Genomic DNA, 17,105 nt, shown 5'->3' on the forward strand with positions numbered 1-17,105 from the left:
GTTAACTGAATTATTTCTGAGTATTTGTGACAACTGTAGCGCGCAAGGCAAGGAATGACAGATTTCACAGCGCACGCTTTTAATCCCAAACTCTTTCAACTTGTTAGAAAGTGGAGACCAATATCAGTGCTCACAACCTGAAAGTTTTGTCATTTAACTGGCTCCACTCCTACTGCATGGGCAGCACAGGGGCACCTGCGCGGTGCTATTGCAAGCCCTGCACGGCGTGTCAAAGGTCTTCAGGATGCCAGAAATTTGGGCGCACCCACACAAGTTGCACCCCTGTTTACCGCCCGAGGAGTTTAAACGCAACAGTAAACCTCGTCATCGCTGTCAGTGCTGTCCCTTTTACGCGAAACTGTCTTTTCCTTTTTCTTTGTGAAGCAAATACACAATGCGCTAGTGCCAGGCAGGAAGTTTTTATTCTTCTGGAAAGCCAGGAATGCCGATTCCTCGTGGAAGCAAAGCAAACGCGTTTGCGGTTCGCATTGCGTCGGGCGTCGTGGAGTGCGTACATGTATTTTCGTTGTGTCTCCTGTTGGAGGGATTCATTTGTTGAAGGCTCGGAGTTACTTGTCCAGATTTCCCGAAGCTAATGATATATTGATTGACAGTGGTAAAGCACTCCCGCAAGAGCCAGTGCCCCGCGTGCTTGTAGAACACGACTGTTGACCTCGCCAGCCATTCTTGGTTGAACGTTGCCACAGGTGACGTCAGAAATTCGTCCTTCTGCCCCCAAAGAATAAGTGTCGGCACGTCGAGTCTGCGATACGGCAGCTTGTTCAGCTGCTCCTTATCGTTGTTGAAGGCGCGATAATAGTTGATGGCGCCTGTGAGAGCGCCTACAGTGAAGAAAGAGAGCGGGTGAACGTTAAAAGAATGACAATGTGGCGTACAAGCGCACGGAAATGCTGCTTCAACCATCCAATGTGAAACAGAAACCTAAGACTATGGCAAAGTGGACAAGTATTGGAAAGTGAGGAAACTGAGAATACTGCAAATAAACTTTTTAAATTATGGGGTTTTACGTGCCAAAACCACTTTCTGATTATGAGGCACGCCGTAGTGGAGGACTCCGGAAATTTCGCATTTCGCCCCCATCGAAATGCGGCCGCCGTGGCCGGAATTCGATCCCGCGACCTCATGCTCAGCAGCCCAACACCATAGCCACTGAGCAACCACGGCGGGTAATACTGCAAATAGTTATCAGCTTTAGACGCCTGGGACCCAATCGGCCAACAGTACCTGCAAATAATAAATAAATAAATAAATAAATAAATAAATAAATAAATAAAATAGACCCCACAGACAACGAGCGCATTACAATTGGTTGAATGAAATGGCACTGTTACAAGCATGAATATCTTTACGCGTGCCCAATACATGAATAATTTAAGAAGACAGCCGCGCAAAAACGACACGGACGGAGACGAGACAACAAGGACTAGCACTGAACTTGGAAAAAAATTATTGCGAATAATTCATGCATATATAAGTGCTGTCCCAACCAGGGGTTATCATTTGCACATGCATCAATATGCCAGCTCTTTGTCTGAAAGCTTGATGAAGCCGATGCTGACACATTCCTCCCCAAGTCTAGAAACCCGTTCAGATTGTGTGTGATCTCCCGTGTCACACGCGTTTTACTCTTCTTAATAACGCAAGTGTTTTGAAGGTTGGGCAAACAGTCCTTGCAAGTCAGACAATGACTTGCCGGAAAACATTCGAAATATTTTCCTTCCCGTGCATTTTTACGTTGTTTACGTGCTCCCTTGACCTAACGTTAACACATCCAGCTCCCAGTTCGGCCAACGTACACTTTTCCGCACCTTAAAGGAATTTGATAGACTACACCATCTCCGCATTCAACGAAACACCGCCTGTGATTTGTACTAGAGTCACGTAGCTGGGTTGCCGTCAAGTCGGTCAACCTGCAGATTATTGACAGCTTGTGGGGGGCAGACAACACGACTTTCACGTCGTAACGCTGGGCCGCCTTTTTCAGATTATATGATTGTCCAGTGTTGATGTAAGGTATCACAGGTACCTACTGCCTACGCTCTGCACGAGCATCACATGCTTGTGGCTTTGTGCGCAACTCCTTTTGAGAAGGCCCTCTGTGACCGAAATGAGAACCTGCTGAGGATCATGTCATATTGTTTCCGTGCGTGTATTTTTTGCGCTGTGGCTTTTTCATATGTGTACCAACACGCCCAATTCACCAAATTAAACATAGACAATCCAGAGCAATTGTCATATGTATTTCTTTCCCTTCTTTTTCTTTCTTTTTGCCTTCACATTGTACATGAAGCCTACGCGTTAAAGAAGCGCAAGTTTTTTACGGACGTGAAATGCCAGGAAACAAAATCAGAAAAATAAATGTCACAGACGGAGTGGAAAGCTTTTAGGGCCGTTTTAGCCACAACCTCAGGAATGTGTACACTCGCACAATGGTTCTATGAATTTAGGTACCTGATAAATTGGCAAGAGTATGTCCTCACACTATGCACGATGAGAAGTGAGGTCGCGCTGAGTGAAAGATAAATTATAAATGTAAGGAGGGAAGGTTAACCGAAAGGTAAGTATTCAGTATGCTACCCTGCCCTGGGCATAGCGGGCAAGGGGTAACAGAAACATTAAGAAAAGCACAAAAAGAGAAGGACATCTAGTAAAAGAACACCACGGCGTCACAGACGAAAGCTGACGCGAGATTGCCAAGTCGTTCAACTAAGTCGATTGACCCGGGCAACTTACGACTTCGTCGCCTTCTGTAGTGAACACCGTTTCCGCCGGTACTCTAAAATAGTCTGCGCATAAAGTATCCGGTCGTCGAGGCATGCAAACGCTGTCCCGAGGTTGCGAAAAACTGATTTTTGAGCGAACCAAGGTGACTGCAAAGTGTGTGAGTGGTAAGCGTTGCAGGAAATGTGCAAGTAGCGCGTGGTTGGCGATAGTCCCAGTCAGCGCGACCAGTGCGGTTAGAGCGTTTCTTGCTTTCTTGCCTGTTTTTTTTCTGGCGCTGTTACTTGACTCAGTCAATTTGCGTTCTGCCGCTGGTGAAGCGCGTTCTCACTGCGAATTCCTGGCGTGTTCTCGCGAAGCACCGCTAAACAAGATGCCTCTGTGTAGATTTCAAATAAAAAATTGCAACTGAAGCTTTACGATGCTCCTCACCCTGGGTCGATCGCCCAGGGTAGCGTGGCTCCCAAGGGTGCGTTTATGAGTCTATAAAGATGTATAGGAAGTGTTCTGACGCAGTCGCGCTTTTTTGAACGTGAATTCCGGTTTAATATGTCTCCAGACGAGAGATTTCGAATGCACAGTCGTGAAGGTACGAATTGTACACTTGTTTCATGACAAGCCCTTTAATTGTCGGCATATCTTTAGCGTGTACCTCTATATCTAAGTAACGAAGGACATGGATATGTATATACTCATTTAGTTTGTAAAATTCCGTCTATTGAAATTAAGCGTTTTGACGCATTCGCGTGTTTCCATACGTCAATGACTGTTTCATTCATTTCAATGCCCGAGCTACTCAAAATATCATGAACGAGGAGTTTATGCCACCTAGAGCTATCGTTATCCAAGCCGGTGGCATGGCGAGTCGAGTCACCTGTTGTGCAACCGGAAGCTAGGCCTTCATGCCCCAATATTGAGAACCAATCTTAAGAAGACCGTCGAGTTAACGCTCGAACTTTGCTGCTGTTCGTTTGTCCATAATATACCCGGAAGCTTCCGAATTACGGATTCTGAGGACACTTTTATTCTTTATTGGTTCATTGTGTCTATTATTTCAGTCAATAAAAAAAAAGTACAGTTATAATGTTGTGTTCCTCAATGCTCAAGTTTTTCCCACTCCTTTTTACACCATTGGCTTTCAAATTCGGCGACTCACCGGGAATAAGGATGGGAGCCATACTGCCAAAGGCGGCGATTCGCCGGATGCGGATATCGTTGGTTTAAGCGCTATTCCTATATGCCCCGACAACCAATATACTGTCCCGTGGAGTGACGTATGAAGAACACAGTAGCAATACTGTGAAAGACGAAGCTAACTTTCATTGGGCAAACCTGTGCCCACAAAATCAGGCTACCTTTGAAGAACGGCGACAACGGCGAACACAGTGGGCGATCGTCAAAATCTGATCAGTGGGCCAAGTGCGTCGGCTTTTATAGATCAGTCGTCGAATGTTCCAGAGTAACCGCTGGGACCCGCGTGTCTTCCACAAAGTTCTACACCATTCGCGTTGCGCATACATGCAATCAGATTGCACAACGTTCGGCGACAACAGACAGCGGATAGAAGCATCGATAACATTCTAGAAACTTCCGATACATGTAGACGCGTCCTGCGCTGAGCGATAACATTTCTTAGACGTTAAAAACGCTCACCCGTAAAATATAAACAAGTTCACGAGTCAATACTCTTGATATTTTTTTAATTATTGGCAGCAGATAGCAGTGGCATCCATTTTAGGGTGGTCGAGATTTTATTGGGATAGCAATTATATGCACATTACAGGTGAATTTCCGCCGTTACTGTCGGCGTCACCGTGACATTCCCCACAATGTCCAAGTGCGATAACACCGTGGACGTGCGCCGTATGCTATAGGTGCGAATGCAAGAGGGCTAGGGTGAGCCGCCAATGGTGGCTTGATATCGCGTGCACCAAGGAGGAAGGCGGGGAGGCAGCATGCCGTCTTTAACCGCACACAGGGCACTGTGGGAGGGGGATTTCTACACCGATGCCAGCCACGGATTGCGGGACCGAACGCAGCCGTGCGGGCCTTATCTCGAAAGCGGCCTGCGATGAGTAGAGTCAGCCGCATGCGTCATATTCTAAAAGAGAACTGCGATGTATATAGAGTCAAGATACGCCGAAAGCTCATCGCTTTATGTGCGCTGTGTTCTCGCAGCTTACTTCGTTTTTAAGCGAGAGGTAGCACGAAGATCAATTCGCTCACTGCTTCTGCCGCTCTTCCTCACACCAGCGTTCTGATAGCGAGAGTCTGCGCTCATGGAGTGCGATGTGTTTGCCTTTACGCGCGTGGCGCCATGCTGGGTAATTTAGTTCATAAACGAATGTTAACGAGTTCAGACAGCCGTTAATGTGCTACGCCCACTTGGTATAACTGTACTAATTTGCTATCGCAACTTATGCTCCGTCTTTCAGGAGAAACTGCGACATTTTTTTTTTCATTTGATGTGTGTTGAGTGTTCGCACGTGCGTAGCGGATTTGCCAAAACTTACGTGCTTCGAAGCAGCAACTTGGGCGCATTGTGACAAACTATTCCACAGAATATTAGCAAACAACCTTAATCATGACATTCCGACGTGGGCAGTTGGAAAATCCGGGGAAAATTCAGCCAGGGCGAGAGTGCCAAACGTGAGGTGCTACTCCGCATAGGCCTGATCATTTCAAGGTCTTCCGCACAAAAATAAATCTGTCTGGCACTAAGCTTTCCAACACAAGAATGTGGCTTTATATTCTTACCAAAATAGTCTATTAGCATTTTGCAGCGTTAATTATTGTAGAATAGCTTATGATGAGTATGAGAACGTAATTTTGGCAGGGCATGCTACGTAGCAATAATAACTAGTAAGCGTCATATATGGTAGCCAGTGGGTCAACTTAAACCTGAATTACCTTAGTAATTCCCTGAAGCTGTACGGCATATATTGGAACATGTGGATGCCGCACTGTTGGCATCATGCCGCAGTACATATGAGCAGGTCCATAAGGGTAATAAACATGACTGACAGCAAATATTGTTCTGGCATCATAACTTATTATCGGTTAATAAAAAAACAAGGCTAAAATTCTTTGCTTTCAAAGTGCTAACAAACCGGTAATATGCACCGTGCAACTGTATCAACATACCCTTGACTGTTTTAAGCCTACTTCCGACATGAATAAATAGGAACCTGGGACCTTTGCGAGCACCGACACGGTCGAAGTCGATGGTGTCACTATTTCTATGTCTCTCTGTTTAACTATATCTCTAGCCGTACTATTTAAATAACGTGACTCGCAGTTTCCAACGGGGCGAAATGAAATCGAAGGCTGCAGCGGCCGCTAATAGTTGTTGACATCATATTAGTAATCCTGACCCGCCGTGGTTGCTTAGTGGCTATGGTGTTGGGCTGCTAAGCACGAGGTCGCGGAATCGAATCCCGGCCACAGCGGCCGCATTTGGATGGGGGCGAAATGTGAAAACACCCGTGTACTCAGATTTAAGTGCACGTTAAAGAACCCCAGGTGGTCGAAATTTCCGGAGTCCCCCACTACGGCGTGCTTCATAATCAGAAAGTGGTTTTGGCACGTAAAACCCCATAATTTAATTTAAATATTAGTAATGCTCATCCTGCGAAATTTCTACGTACCTTTTTGAGAGAACATGTACTTGTGCGCGTATTCTTCCCTTTCGGAGAAGCCCTTGTGCACTTTGTCAAAGAAGGCCAGGTCTCGCATTATAAGGTACTGCTCTGGAACCTTTGGATGCCGAAACGGAATCATGTACCTACACGGATGATGCACATATTCAATCAATGAATCAATCATTCTTCATTTTGCAGTATGTGGTCCTAAGATTACAAACTGAAGGTTGGATCTCCTATACTAATACACCAAAAAATGTTGTAATGAGCGAATAATAAAGATCAGAGCCAATCTGAGCAGTTACGAAAACATACTCAAAGTATCTATTGGTTAGCATGAAAGCCATCCTGTAGCTCGACGTTGTTACAGAAGCTAAGGGAATGCCGCATGCGTGGTTGTTGCTGAGTTTCTTTTTTTAACTATTTTTATGAATTCTCTTGCGCAGCAAGGCGCAAGAAGTGCCCGAGAGGCTAATCCATTGTATACACCGTGAGCAGCAGCAAGGCTTCATCACAGCAACCCTACAACAGTGATTCCCTTCAGGCATCATTTATGTAGGCTTTAGGGTAAATTACTTTCCATTCAGTCAGAATGCGCCTGCTGCATCAAGTAATTGGACCTGCTGCCTTGGCAGCAGTACTTTCTCGTACCTGAGCGACTGCGGCGGGTTTCGGAGAAGCAGTATTTTTTGTTGTCAGTCCAGTGCTAGCTCCCTGCTGTGCCAGGTATAACAGAACTATTGCTTTACTTATTGCTCAGGCACGACATTATTTCAGGGTGCTGCTCAGAGAGCACCTTAATGTGGATAGTAATTTGAATGTATATGGGATTCGATGGCTCCATTACATCGTATAGCAACCATATCCTAGGACAATACCTTTGCCCTTTTCATGCGCAGCTCCTCGGAAAGAAAAAAGGAATGTTGGATCTAGAGGGGGGCGAATGCACTCTTTATTGAATTTGAATTAAATACGGTTGGTAGTTATTCAATATTTATTTTACAAACATATACGCACGTATTTACACCAGGAATATCAATTTCTGCGTAATATGAAAACCTGCCTGCACTTACTGGTGGTAAAAGGACAACTAACTCCCAGGACCAAAGGCTGAGGTTACAAGGCACTACAAAATTCTAATAAAAACCGCATAATCAGCCTCTGAACAACTTTACAGCTTCGTTGCAAACCAGCTTCTTAACAATGAAGGGCTCACGTGTGACTATCTTTCCAAAAACAGTGAATAAATTGGTGCCGAAGAACGATAAGAAGTGACAAAAGAAAAAGGTGAAAAAGTGCTCGTGTTTCCTAGACAATTCTAAAAGGGCCAGTTTCCAGAAAGGTGCCACAGGCTGTAGAGTGAAAGATAAAACTGCTCAATGAGTACACAGCAAAAGCACTGAATGACATACAACCAAGAAATGACATGATATTGCGTATCCATATCCCGCAAAGCCAAAAGCAAAGCTTGCATTGCCAATTTTGTTTCTGCATTTCTTCGAAAACTTTTGTCGTTGTCCCACTTCTGAGAACGTGCGACACATTGTTTATCAGATGGGGAATAATAACCAAGCTTTACCATTTGTATGTCGCAAAGTATCCGATTAGCATCAAATGTTCGGAAATACCGACTTGTTAATTTTCGAATACCAATAAGGTATATATATCGAGTTTTCGGTTCGTATTAGAAACTTCCAATATTCGTCCACACGTAGCTTAGATTACAATGCAAAGACAGTTGTTTTGTAAAGAATTAACTTCAGGCAAATTATATTTTTATATAAACACCAATACGGCTCGACTGAGTCCCGACCCTAGTGAAAATTATTCACCTTTTGTCAATTACCTTTTTCTATCTAGGTAGATCTTGATTATTACTCACACACCGTACAATTCTGCATACTGTAAAAAGCAATATTTCTGTTTTCGTAAGTCGTTCTTAAACATAACATCGCCTTTTCTGCAAAAGTACGATCCATAGAAAAACAGCCCTGTTCTAGTAATTGGGACACCTTGAGTGCGAACGTGGGATCATTCCTTTGATTTCATTCTCAGAACCAGGTCTTTTTCGTGCATTCGAAATCTCTCTGGACGCGGCTACGTGGCTGGGTTTTCCTCGCATCTGGCCGCATTCACGGAAACTGTCAAATTTTTCTCGGCAGCAAATGCGTAGAATGTAGCAGTTAGTGCTCACCACGACATCCTCATTTGCGTCGGACTTCGCAGCAGCTGCTTAGAAAAGGCCTTCGGGTGCATTCCGTTGATGATAACCATGCGGTCGATTAACTTATCGTGCAATGTAGCCAGGCAGAAGCCAATCATGCCGCCCCAGTCATGCCCCACTAAGACAACAGGCCTCTTCTTTTGGGGATCTGCAACGTAGAAGGATTTCAAATGTTCCCATTCTATACTATCGGAATTGCAGAATCCTGTTATGTAAAAAACTCGCAAGACCATTATTCAACAAAGTTTTTTTACACACTACTTTATTGCGAGTATTTTACTTGGACAAGCCTGCTCATATCTAAAAAGAAATAAGCTCTGGGGACCAAAGAATACTGATATAAGGTGCCAACAAAACATCCCATCAGGCACACACATCGATAGGAGCGTACGCACAGTGTATCAGTATTTATGCATACAACCAAAATAATACAGAAGCAAATAAGTAAAATATGGAAGAAACACACAATTCTATTTAAACACAGTACTACGTGCGCAAAACAACACACCGCAGCACTTGCGACATAGTAGATATCTTGAAAAAGTTAATGTTGATATCGACACGTGGACTTTTTTATCTTTTTCGGGTGAGCGCTTTTCGCTGTCTAACAAATGTTATCGCTCAGTGCGGGACACGCCTGAATGTACCGGAAATTTCTGGAACCTTACCGCTTGTTCTATCTGATGTCTGTTGTCACTGAACCTTGTGTAATCTGATTGCATGTATGCGCGGCGCGAGTGGTGTAGAACTTTCGGTAAAAGCATCTGGTCAGACGTCATGAAGGGGCAGCGCAATATGACGAAGACAGAAGGCAGGAACACACAGGTTTCTCGAAGAACTTTCTGGAAGACAGGCGGGCGCCAGCGATTACTCTGGAACGTTCGATGGCTCGCGTATAAAAGCCGACGCACATCACCGGCCGATCAGATTTCGACGACCGCTGACCGTGTTCGCCGCTATCGTTTTCCTCTGAGTACAACGTGTTTTTAAGTGCACAAGTTCGTCCCATAAAACGCTAGTTTCACAATTCACAGTTTCGCTGATTTCGTCATCGTCACTACCACGTGACAACATATTTTACGGAACATACCATAAGAAAGAGCTCTACTCAGTCGCCGCTCTGCATTGTAATTTCAACCAAACTATCTTTCTCAGAAAACGAGTGCATGTCATCATCTAATTGTCAGGTTACTACGTAATACGTGCTCACCTTTCCAAACCACCAAATTTGTACTAAACAGAAAAATATTTGGAGGACGCTTAAGCTTCTCTTTTAAGAGTGGAGCGGGACAGCATTCGAAAATTCTTCAGTACTTCCAACGCCTCCTTTAAAAAGATGCCTGCCGCGTGCGCCGAAAACCTGCTGCCCTTACCTTTCCCCTTTTCCTCCTTTCCACTTGAGGTGGTAGCTAGCGATCGTTGCGGTGGTCGCTTGCAACACATGCGCGCATGCGCACATCACCGCATGGCAGCGCGGCCGGTGCGGCCGCCGCTACCGCCGCGACACAACACCGCCCCAGTGCCCTTGGCGGAGGTAGGGACGTAAGTGGTGCCATCTCTTGACAACTGACCTCAACTCAAGGCGCGACGGCTACAATGGGTAAGCGAACGACGCCGCAGGCATCTTTCTAGAGGAGGCGTTGGTACATCTCACGCTTCCCGGCGACTGCAGCTCATGCAATCATAACGTTTACTGGGAAACGCTGGCGGCGAAGGCTGTGTACGAAGGCGAGCTTTCTGGTAGAAACGCGCCCTCTTGCGTGGATAGAGTCTGCTATTGTTTCGCACTTTTAATATTTCAGTCTGAGAAGATATAACATAAAAGGCATTCGCTGTCGGTGTTTTGTTTTATGGTATTTGACAGCGTGCTGTAATTCTCCAAATTTCGTGGAATAATTTTGTAAAGAATATAAGGCAACTATGAGTAACTTTAGTGCCGCATAGAATATATACGGCAATTTTCGCTCACGGTACGCCGACGCCCACACCCGATTTCCTGCGACACGGGCCCCAACATGATAGTATGTTGAAAGTAACAGGAGATATTCAAGGGCTCGAACATGACTTTTACAGGTTACCAGCACAAATGGTTGCATTGAAACGAGCATACAACAAAAAATTAATGAGTTTGGAGAAAATGTAGTTTTCGAAGTTCCTACTACGTTTTCACTGAAACAATTACTTTCTCATTGTTGTTCCATAAACCTTTGGCAGCAAGAGAAATTTTTAACGACGCCGTTAGAGTACCGAGAGAGCGCTGAGAGCAGACTTAACAGTTTAGCACTGTCGCCCAATGCCATTTATTCCAGCAGCCTATGTCATAGGCCAAAACTGCTTGCGTAACAGAAACTGATTAACTGATTCGCGGTCCTCCAGTGAATGGTATTGCTGGATATATCGTTCATCACATGTAAATAACCAGCATAATGCTTCAAATAGTAGCGAGGGGTATTCTTCAGCCACTGTGTTTCTTTTAAGCTAAGATTTATGTTGTTCCCAATTAAGGCTTTCTGTTTCATGTTGCGAGCTTGTAATAGTATTAAAAATGGCGTGAAAGAGCTACAATCAGCGTTTTCAGGGTCATCGAATATAAGAGCAATTTGAATCAGGAAAATACCTACGCACTTGCATTGTAATGAATATGGCTATTCTAACATGTAACGCAGGAACGGACTCAGATGCCGCATACATTCCTAAAAGCATAAATTAAAAAGTCCTAATCTCGCTCTTCAGACGAACCAGTGGCGTCTTCAAATCCTCCCAGCAATTGCAAAGTATTATGATATTACAGCATGTCAGGTTCGTACTTATATAGGCAGCATAAATTGCAGTGAGCAATCACTTGCTTACAAAACATGTGTGATGTCATCAACCGAAAGGAACATATGACCGGAGTTCGCTCGATGACCCCGCGTGCTCGTGGTCACAACGCTGGCCGGATGTAGAGGGCCAACAACAGGTAATACGCGGGCGTGTCCTAAAGCGAACGTTCATTTCTGCCGCTCCCTACATTGTGCTGTGCCTCGGAAGCTTAGCAGATTCCCTGGCCTCCAACGATAGGTGCACAACAAGACAGTGCGAATCGAGGCAACAGGCGTCCCGGCACCCACCTTAGCATACTCGCCCTCGAACCCGCCGCAGATCACGTGAGCTCCAGCACATGGCGCTCGCGACACGCATGCGCCGTCGCCACAAGGCACGAACGCATTCCTTGAGTGTCTGTGCACTTGCTATCACAATAAAGAAACGCTCGTAGCACCCTTGTTAAAGCGACTTAACTATAAAGAGGGTTTACTATATGCAGAACAACTATGAGCCTAAGCGGACACCAATATACATAGAAGACTTAAGTGTACTTGCCCTTTTTTTCCGACTGGTTACCCTTCCCATTAATGACTTACTCGGCAAATTACCGAAGAATTCTGGGAACTAGCGTTCCTGAAGTTGCATCAAATTCATTTATGAATGAAGAATAAACTGCTAATGATCTAGATTTTCAGAACAACGTATATTGATGCCTATAGCACGAGGCATCTGTCTCAAAAACATTCATAATGGTAACAGCGTGAACAAAACGATGACGGAGTGTAAGGACACAGGAAGAGCGCTGGCTCACAACTAAGTTTTATGAAGCAAAGACACATCAAGGAATATAAGCGACACAGGCGATCCCATGGTGAATCGAGGAACGCACAACCAGGTCACGTGGATACAGGACATCTATTACCGTATCGAGCTATGTAGGTAAATTATTTCCTGCTGAGAAAGTGGAATAGAAGGCTGGCTAATACACCACGTGTCCTTTCCATCAATGTGGGCTACTTCCACGACTAATCTGGTAGATACATCAGCATGCTTAAACAAAAGTGTTGTCTCTTTGAGCAGGGGTTTACACTGACGGATGTCAGTGTAAAATGTCAGTTTGCACTTGATGTATTTATCTCTAACCTAAATACTAGTAGTTTACTTTCAGGTGTATTACACCGTTCTATCAGCGACCAATATCCCATTTATGTGCTCCTGAAATGTGCCGCAAATAAACAACACAACCTATCAGCGCAGAATACTGTGCGAAATATTACTCCGGACACCCTCGCGTCCTTTTTTTCTATTCTTTCAAATCAAAACTGGGATGACGTCTTTTCTTCTGAGACTTTAGATGCGGCGTATGAGGCATTCATCACCTGTTTTAAACGCCTGTACCATGATCATTTCCCTGAGAAAACTAAAAAAGTCCACTAGAAGTCGTAAGGCATGGATAAATCGAGATTGCCTTAGAATGATTAAAAAGAAAGACCAGTTATACAAGAAATTTATGAGGACCAAGTCCCTTGCTGATCTAGGCAAGTTTAAACAATACCGCAATAAAGTAACGTCTTTTCTCAGAAACGAAAAAAGAAACTTTCTGTACAATGAGTTTGACTGCGAGTTCTGTGATGGTAGCGCACAAGTTTGGAAGAAAGTTAATAAATTATTAAACCGAGTACAGTCTACGTCAGGAGTTACAGAGCTTTGGTTTGAAGGTGAACGTATTGAGGGTGTTGCACTTGCAGATAAATTTAATACGTTTTTCAAAGATATTGTAAATACCGGTCTGAGTTCAGATTTCGCTTGCAACACTATACGACGGAATAGCAATAGCATATTTTTGGAGCCTACGGATGACACTGAAGTGTGCAGTACTTTTACTTCCTTTAAGAACAACAGGTCTTGTGATATAGATGGCATTCAAATCTCACCTGTAAAATTTGTCCTCACTCTAATAGCACCAGTAATAACTTATATTTATAACCTTGCCTTATCAAGCGGGTCCTTTCCAAAGCAGATGCAGAAATCTAAGGTAATAGCATTATATAAAAGCGGTGATAAAAATAGCATGTCAAGTTACCGACCGATCTCCATTTTACCGCTTTTTCGATAGGGTTGGAGAAAATTATTGAAAAACGGTTAATAAAATTTTGCAATAGGTTTAAATTGTTATCAACAGCACAACATGGCTTTTTGCGAGGTAAATCTACCGAATCAGCTTTATTGACTCAAAAAGAAATTATTCCTAACGCTTTTGAAAATAAAGAATTGTGCATCGGCATCTTCATAGATTTCTCAAAGGCTTTCGATCGCCTTAATCATAATACCTTACTTAAAAAATGAAATGAACTACTGAAATCGTACTTGCGTCATCGTGTACAATGCGTTAAAATAGGGCCACATATATCTTCATTTCAAACTATTACTGCTGGTGTCCCGCAGGGTAGTATTTTAGGACCTCTACTTTTCATTTTTTATATAAATGACCTTGTTTTGACTGTTAGCCAGCCGAAATTTGTAATTTATGCTGACGATGCAAGTTTATTTTTCACAGGTAGTTCCATACAATCTCTGGTTTCTGTTACTAACAATGCTCTTGATAAACTTAAGGAATGGTCTGAAGCAAACTCTTTACTCATAAACACGAAATAAACTAAAGCGGTTCTATTCAGTACAAGACAGTTTCCCACTCAACCCGATATACATATATACATAGGCGATTCACGTGTCCAGTTTGTAGACACTGTCAAGGTTTTGGGGGTAATATTTAGCAAGACCATGAGCTGGGACACTGAAGTTCAGTTCATTATGAGTAAACTGGCAACGTGCACCGGAATTCTCGCAAAATTTCGGCATTTTCTGCCCGAACGCACAAAATTAATTATTTACAATGCGCTGTTTGTATCCCACCTAAATTATTGTTTCTTGGTTTGGGGTACTACTACTAAAACAAACATTAATAAAATATACATGCTTCAAAAGGAAGCTGTACGCTACATTGCGAACGTAGACTACCTTGCTCACACTCAGGAACTGTTTGCTCGTTACCAAATTTTGCCGATTAATACCGTGTACGAATATTACTTAGCATTAAAATACAAGCGTTGTATCCAAAATAACCAGCTTAGTTTTCTTGAATTACCCTGTCTCAGTCAAAATCTTTCAGAATACTCCTTTCGCAGAAAATAAATTTGGCACATTCCCTTCTCCCGTACAATGTACGGGCAACAGATGCTCCGACATAGCCTGCCCACTGTTTTGAATAAATTATTGTCAAGGGGTATAATTCCTGAAACATGTTCACTTGTTGACATGAGAAGTGCACTAATTCACTAATATCTTCTTTTTGAATGCCGCGTTCATGCATTTTTTTTTCGTATCTTGCTGCGATGTATCCTGTGTAATTTTATCTTGCTGCTATGCATGTCAGTGGTTTTTTTTTCTTACTATTATGCTGTGTTTTTTTCTGTTTATGCTTTGTCCACAAACTCATGCATATACGAGATATTTTTGCCCTTGTTATTTAGCCAGAGTGTTACTATGACTTTTACACTTTACATTTTCGCTGTATGCCTTGTACAGGGGGGCTCGGGCGTCCCTCGAGTGATTATGTTCACTTTTTGCCCGGGCCTACCCGCATCGTTGATTTTTTTGGCGATGTAAATAAACTTCAACTTCAACTTCAACTTCAACTTACATTGCCGGCAATGGACAGCCACATGCCCATGATCATTCTTGTCCAAGCAAAATTAATGCTCCCTAAGTCTTACATTTATGCGCCGGCCGGTTCCCCGTATGTACAGTCGCCCACACTTGAGCGGGAAAGAGTACACCACATTGGTAGTGTAACCTACATACTTATTAACATGATTCACTTTGCACCTTACATTAGAATTACGTTCTTCTCCGCTGGCTCGCCTTTCGACCACCGGACGAACAGCACTGAATTTTCCAGGAGCCGAAAATACAACCTGTACCCCATAGCAACCTGCAACGTTCTTCAGGCCACTGGACAAGCGGTGTGCATAGGGTACAACTACCACGTCCTTCTTCCGGCTTTTTCCTTTGGCCTCCTGTCTCCTCGAAATTTTTACGCATTTTACGCTTTCTAAGCAGTAATTAATTTACCTAGATAGCTTGAGACAGTAACAGATGCCCTGTATCCACGCGGCCTGGTTCTGCGTTCCTGTGTTGACCATGTGATCGCCTGTGTCGCTAATATTCCTTGATGTGTGTGTTTCAGTAAACTTAGTTGAGAGTCACCGCTCGTCCTGTGTCCTTTAACTCGGTCGTCGTTTTGCTCACGCTGTTACCATTATGAATGCATACCAAGTCGTCCAACTTTCCGCTTTAATGTCTGAAAAAGAAATGACACTGCACTAGAAACCAATCGACATTTCAAAAAGCCTTACTACGGAAACGTCACACCTGTGCACACTATAACCAATATGAATATCCGCCTTCACAACCTATCGTCAACATACAGAAACCACTGCCTTGTCTCTGTGTATATAAGTCTCAAGATGTGCCATTTGGACGTTTTCTTAATATTGAGGGATAATTCCAATTCTTCGTAAACTGCCACTACCATCTTCCTGGTGCACGTCATTATCAGCCTATTTTGTCCTCTCCAGGATAAAATCCATGCGCCAATTGAACCATTGTGTGTGGCTCCAGCAGCGGTTGTTGAACCCATCCAGTGCCAGTGAATTTGCTAATTTCATCACACCTCCTAATTCACTGTCGTCGCCTACTGCGCCTCCCTTCCTTTGGTATGAATTCTGTGACTAAAATAGCGCCGGTTACCTGCCCTATACACATGACATATCTTGCCCAAATCAATTTCTTCTTAACCTCAATTAGAATATCAGCTATACAGGTTTCTTCTCTAATCGACATCACTGTCTTCCTGTCTACTATCATTACGTTTAACATTTTTCGTCCTATCACTCTCTATGTGATTCTGAATTAGCGTCTTCTGAGTATATTTAACCGCCTTGTTTCTCTCCAATATGTTGCCATCAATACAAATAGTGATTGTGGATTCAGTCTTCAAAGTTAGCGGTATATTCCTCTATGTTTAATAAAGCAAACAGTGTTGTCAAATATGTCGCACAATATTATCATGGCTCATTTGCCTGTTAGTGAATAACAACTTGGCTTCTTTGTCACTCGGCGCCATTGCGATCCTGCATCGAGCGCTACTTGAGCTGCTCAAAATTTAGCCTACCTATCCACCTTGCGTATCTATACGCCGCTACACCATGCTTGCAGACTTTCGTATATACTAGCAAAATTGCACAATCAGACTATGCAGTTCAGAGCCCTAATAAAGCAATGAGTTATGGACCACGTTAAGATACTAGAAGGTAGGATCATTTTATCGAAATTTTGTTTAACGCTATAGTGTGTCAGGAAACGTCCTGGTCGTCTGCACGCACGAATGTAGCCCTAAAAGAAGTACCTGTAGCCTCCCTTCAGGCTCTGACTTACTTATCACCCCCAATAATTCTTTGACATCTTGAACCAGCTTCAACATTAGATAGTCCGCCGAATCAGCAGGTCTTGTAGTAAGGCCGTATCCTCGCAGGTCTGGGACCACGACACTGTGAAGTGATAATATAAGGAAAAACAAAAGCAAAGGACGGATTGTTAAACGACAGGAGCACATGCGCATCAGGAACGTAAGT

At 43.6% G+C, this 17,105-nt stretch overlaps 1 protein-coding gene across 2 annotated transcripts in view; it reads right to left on the reverse strand.

Annotated features, from left to right (window-relative positions):
• Positions 1 to 403: 403 nt before the first annotated feature.
• Positions 404 to 17,105, reverse strand: part of LOC126534401 (AB hydrolase superfamily protein YfhM-like) — a 40,178-nt gene continuing 23,476 nt past the window's right edge. For both annotated transcript variants that reach the window (XM_055072869.2, XM_050181686.3), the window contains exons 4-7: positions 16,909 to 17,021; positions 8,578 to 8,755; positions 6,390 to 6,526; positions 404 to 842 (exon numbers count right to left, since the gene is read on the reverse strand). In XM_055072869.2, coding sequence (XP_054928844.2) covers positions 421 to 842; positions 6,390 to 6,526; positions 8,578 to 8,755; positions 16,909 to 17,021 — 850 coding nt within the window. In that variant the 3' untranslated portion in view covers positions 404 to 420. The remainder of the gene's footprint in view (positions 843 to 6,389; positions 6,527 to 8,577; positions 8,756 to 16,908; positions 17,022 to 17,105) is intronic.

The sequence above is a fragment of the Dermacentor andersoni genome, chromosome 7, assembly GCF_023375885.2.
Source record: "Dermacentor andersoni chromosome 7, qqDerAnde1_hic_scaffold, whole genome shotgun sequence".
Classification (NCBI taxonomy): Eukaryota; Metazoa; Arthropoda; class Arachnida; order Ixodida; family Ixodidae; genus Dermacentor; species Dermacentor andersoni.